This window comes from Agrilus planipennis, unplaced genomic scaffold, assembly GCF_000699045.2.
Source record: "Agrilus planipennis isolate EAB-ADULT unplaced genomic scaffold, Apla_2.0 scaffold54, whole genome shotgun sequence".
In the NCBI taxonomy this organism is placed as follows: Eukaryota; Metazoa; Arthropoda; class Insecta; order Coleoptera; family Buprestidae; genus Agrilus; species Agrilus planipennis.
Window position 1 is genome coordinate 20,466 of NW_020439000.1, and position 3,220 is coordinate 23,685.

Consider the following 3,220-nt stretch of genomic DNA (forward strand, 5'->3'; position numbering starts at 1 on the left):
ATGAATACATAAGAATTCATTTATCTACTAAACTGTTAAAAAAAAAGAGTACTTAACTATGAAAAACTCTTAATCAATCAAGTTTCTGAGAGATTTTATGATTGATTTTTATTTTTTAAGGCAGGGTGTAACTAAATAAAATTTTCACACTTACTTTTAATGAATTGAAAGTTAAAAAAATTGAAAACTTGTTCCTTGATCATCTTTTAAGCAAGTGCAACATTAATTTAATATATATAAACATAGGAAAATCAATACTTGTATAACCTTTAACAAATCAGTCTATCACCGACAAAAAAAAAACAAAATTTACCGAATCACCATAAAATACAAATAAAAAATCGTGTCAAATCAAACTGCGAATTCTAAAAATACTGCCAGTCGTCCACTTCTGCATCCTTGCTTTTTTCTATTAATAGTTATGTTTTAAGTGCTACGAACACATTATTGGCACAGCAGATTTTCGTAAAGGCTTTGTCAGCTAACAATTTAACCAGAACGATGCCCTACGTCAAACTGTCGGCGCCGGGCGACGTCCAGATGCCCCTAGTGGGGCTCGGTACGTGGAAAGCTACCAACGAAGAAATTGACAAAGCCCTTACTACCGCACTAGATGCCGGTTACAGACAAATAGGTAGTTATTATAAGTGGCGAGTAGTTTTTTAAATACGTTAATATCGAAATATTTTTAAGATACTGCCTTCAATTACAATAATGAGGAAGCAATTGGATCCGCCTTAAAGAAGTGGATAAGTTCTGGCAAAGGAAAGAGGGAGAACGTGTTTATTACCACAAAGGTTTGTAAAAAACACCGATTTTGATTCTGCGATAACTTATTACATTTGAGGGAAGATTTCCGAATTAAACAAAATAATGATTCAAAATATCTATGAAATCAGTACAAGTATCTTAAAATTGTTTGTTTTGTGCTGTACCACGGGGTTTTCTTAAAAATGTTCTTTTCATTCAAAAGGAAAAGGTGCGATAAAATTTGGTCACTAACCGTTTTTATTTATATTTCTCTTTTCAGTTACCAGTGTTCGGTAATAGGGCGGGAGATGTGGAGAAATATTTAAATTGGTCCTTGAAAAACTTGCAGACTGACTATGTGGACCTGTACTTAATACACATGCCCTTTTCCTTAATTCCAGACGACACCGGTCTAAGTCCAAAGACTAACGAAGATGGTTCTTTCGTTCTTGATCTAGAAGCAAATAACGTAGAAACGTGGAAGGTAAAACTATTTTTTTTTTTTATTAAAATTAGAATACAATTATAAAGGAATAATTTTGTATTAACAGGCGATGGAAAAATCCTTAAAGGATGGAAAAATTCGTGCTCTTGGAGTTTCAAATTTCAACGCGATGCAAGTTAAGAAACTTTACGAAAACTCTGAAATAAAACCGTCAGTTCTACAAGTAGAATTGCACGCCTATCTTCAACAAAAAGATTTGAGAGCTACTTGCAAGGAACTTAACATTGCTATCACTGCCTATGCTCCTCTGGGAAGTCCGCACGCTAAATCACATTTTATCGAAAAATACAATTATAAGTAAGTTAATTAAATGGAGATAAAAAAGTCATCGCTTACTTATTTTTATTTAGCTCCAGTTCCTACTTAATTTATTTGTACGTAAATGAAATGAAAAAATATTTAATTTTATAATTTCTTNTACTTCTCTTGTAATTTTCTTGTTCAGCTGTTTACTTCTTGGATTTAATTCTATTCGTTTTATTGCATAGTAGCCACCATCCAATTTATTTCTTACCTAATAATTGTAAATATCATTTTGAAAAAAACTAACAAATCATTTGTACCTTTATAACGTCTCCAAAGGCACCCTTTCCTATGTACATGAGCACCTCGAATTCGGTTTCGTGCATAGTAGCCACCATCCAATTTATTTCTTACCTAATAATTGTAAATATCATTTTGAAAAAACCTAACAAATCATTTGTACCTTTATAACGTCTCCAAAGGCACCCTTTCCTATGTACATGAGCACCTCGAATTCGGTTTCGACCCGCGAAGGACCGCTTGAAATGGCGTTATTGAATAATTTAAATTCAGACGAAAAAGGCTCAGATGGGGCAGCACTCTGGGATGTAACATCGTTATGGTCATGTTTCGGAAAGAATTTTTCCAAGGGCGCTCGAATGAAAATATGATTTAGCAACTGAGTGGCAGTAGAACGTTCTTTTTCCTCTTTGGCTAAGCATCTTGAAAATTAAAGTTAACTAAATGAAAATATGAAATTGAAATTAATGTACCTTGACAGAAAATCGCGAAAATCTAACGAAACTGAAGTTGGATAAGCGATTTTCTCTTCAGAAACGGCTTCTCCCCTGAAAAGACTTAATATGGCGAGTCCAAACATAAAAATGTCACTTTTCTTATTCAGAGAAGACGGCGTTTGAGACGTTTTTACCAAATCAGAAAGCCTTTTACTTAAACTGTGATTTCCTAACTTAATGATTCCTGAAAGAAACAATTATTACATTATTTAACTTTCTTATAATGTATAAATACCGTCATTGCAAAAATACATATTAGACAGTGAGATTTCTTTGTGAACAACGCTGTTGCGATGCAAAAACTCAATGGCATTCAATACATTCGTTGCAATATGTCTTATCATGTCTAAATCAACTGGTAAATTTTGACTTAGAAACAATGAAGAACAATTTAGTCCTGTAACAGTAATAATGAATAAATAACGAATATCAATTTAGAATTAATAAAAATAATTCAATACTTACCAAATGCAAATTCTCTCAGGACATAGACAATTACCTTGTTTTGTTCTTCCTTTGTAACGTGTTTTATGTTTAAATATTTTACAATATTAACATGTTTTAATTTAAATAGATAATTGCATTCTTGCTCAATACTATTTATTTGTCTTGAAATTTGAACGTAATCATTTTTCAATGGAACACACCATTCAGAAATTACATAAAACTCGCCAGTTGCCAAGTCTAAGCCTTTGTACAAAATACTATTTTTATTCAATGAATGGTCTGAAAATTTTAATTTTAAATTAAATTGTACAAAAATGGAAAACCTAATAACTTACTTATACATTTTCCTCGTTGAATTTCTTGAAAGCCATTATTTGAAAACTCAATTGTTTCAGTCCCTTTACAGTCACAAGAAAATGAATCTATTTCACTGGTTCTTCTTCTAAAAACAATTTTATTATTATTACATTTTATTTTA

At 31.7% G+C, this 3,220-nt stretch overlaps 1 protein-coding gene across 1 annotated transcript in view; it reads right to left on the bottom strand.

Annotated features, from left to right (window-relative positions):
* Nucleotides 1-3,220, bottom strand: part of LOC108734392 (eIF-2-alpha kinase GCN2) — a 21,447-nt gene that overhangs the window by 15,029 nt on the left and 3,198 nt on the right. Inside the window, exons 10-13 of the mRNA XM_025975889.1 lie at nt 1,962-2,125; nt 1,677-1,769; nt 1,463-1,502; nt 511-571 (exon numbers count right to left, since the gene is read on the bottom strand). Coding sequence (XP_025831674.1) covers nt 511-571; nt 1,463-1,502; nt 1,677-1,769; nt 1,962-2,125 — 358 coding nt within the window. The remainder of the gene's footprint in view (nt 1-510; nt 572-1,462; nt 1,503-1,676; nt 1,770-1,961; nt 2,126-3,220) is intronic.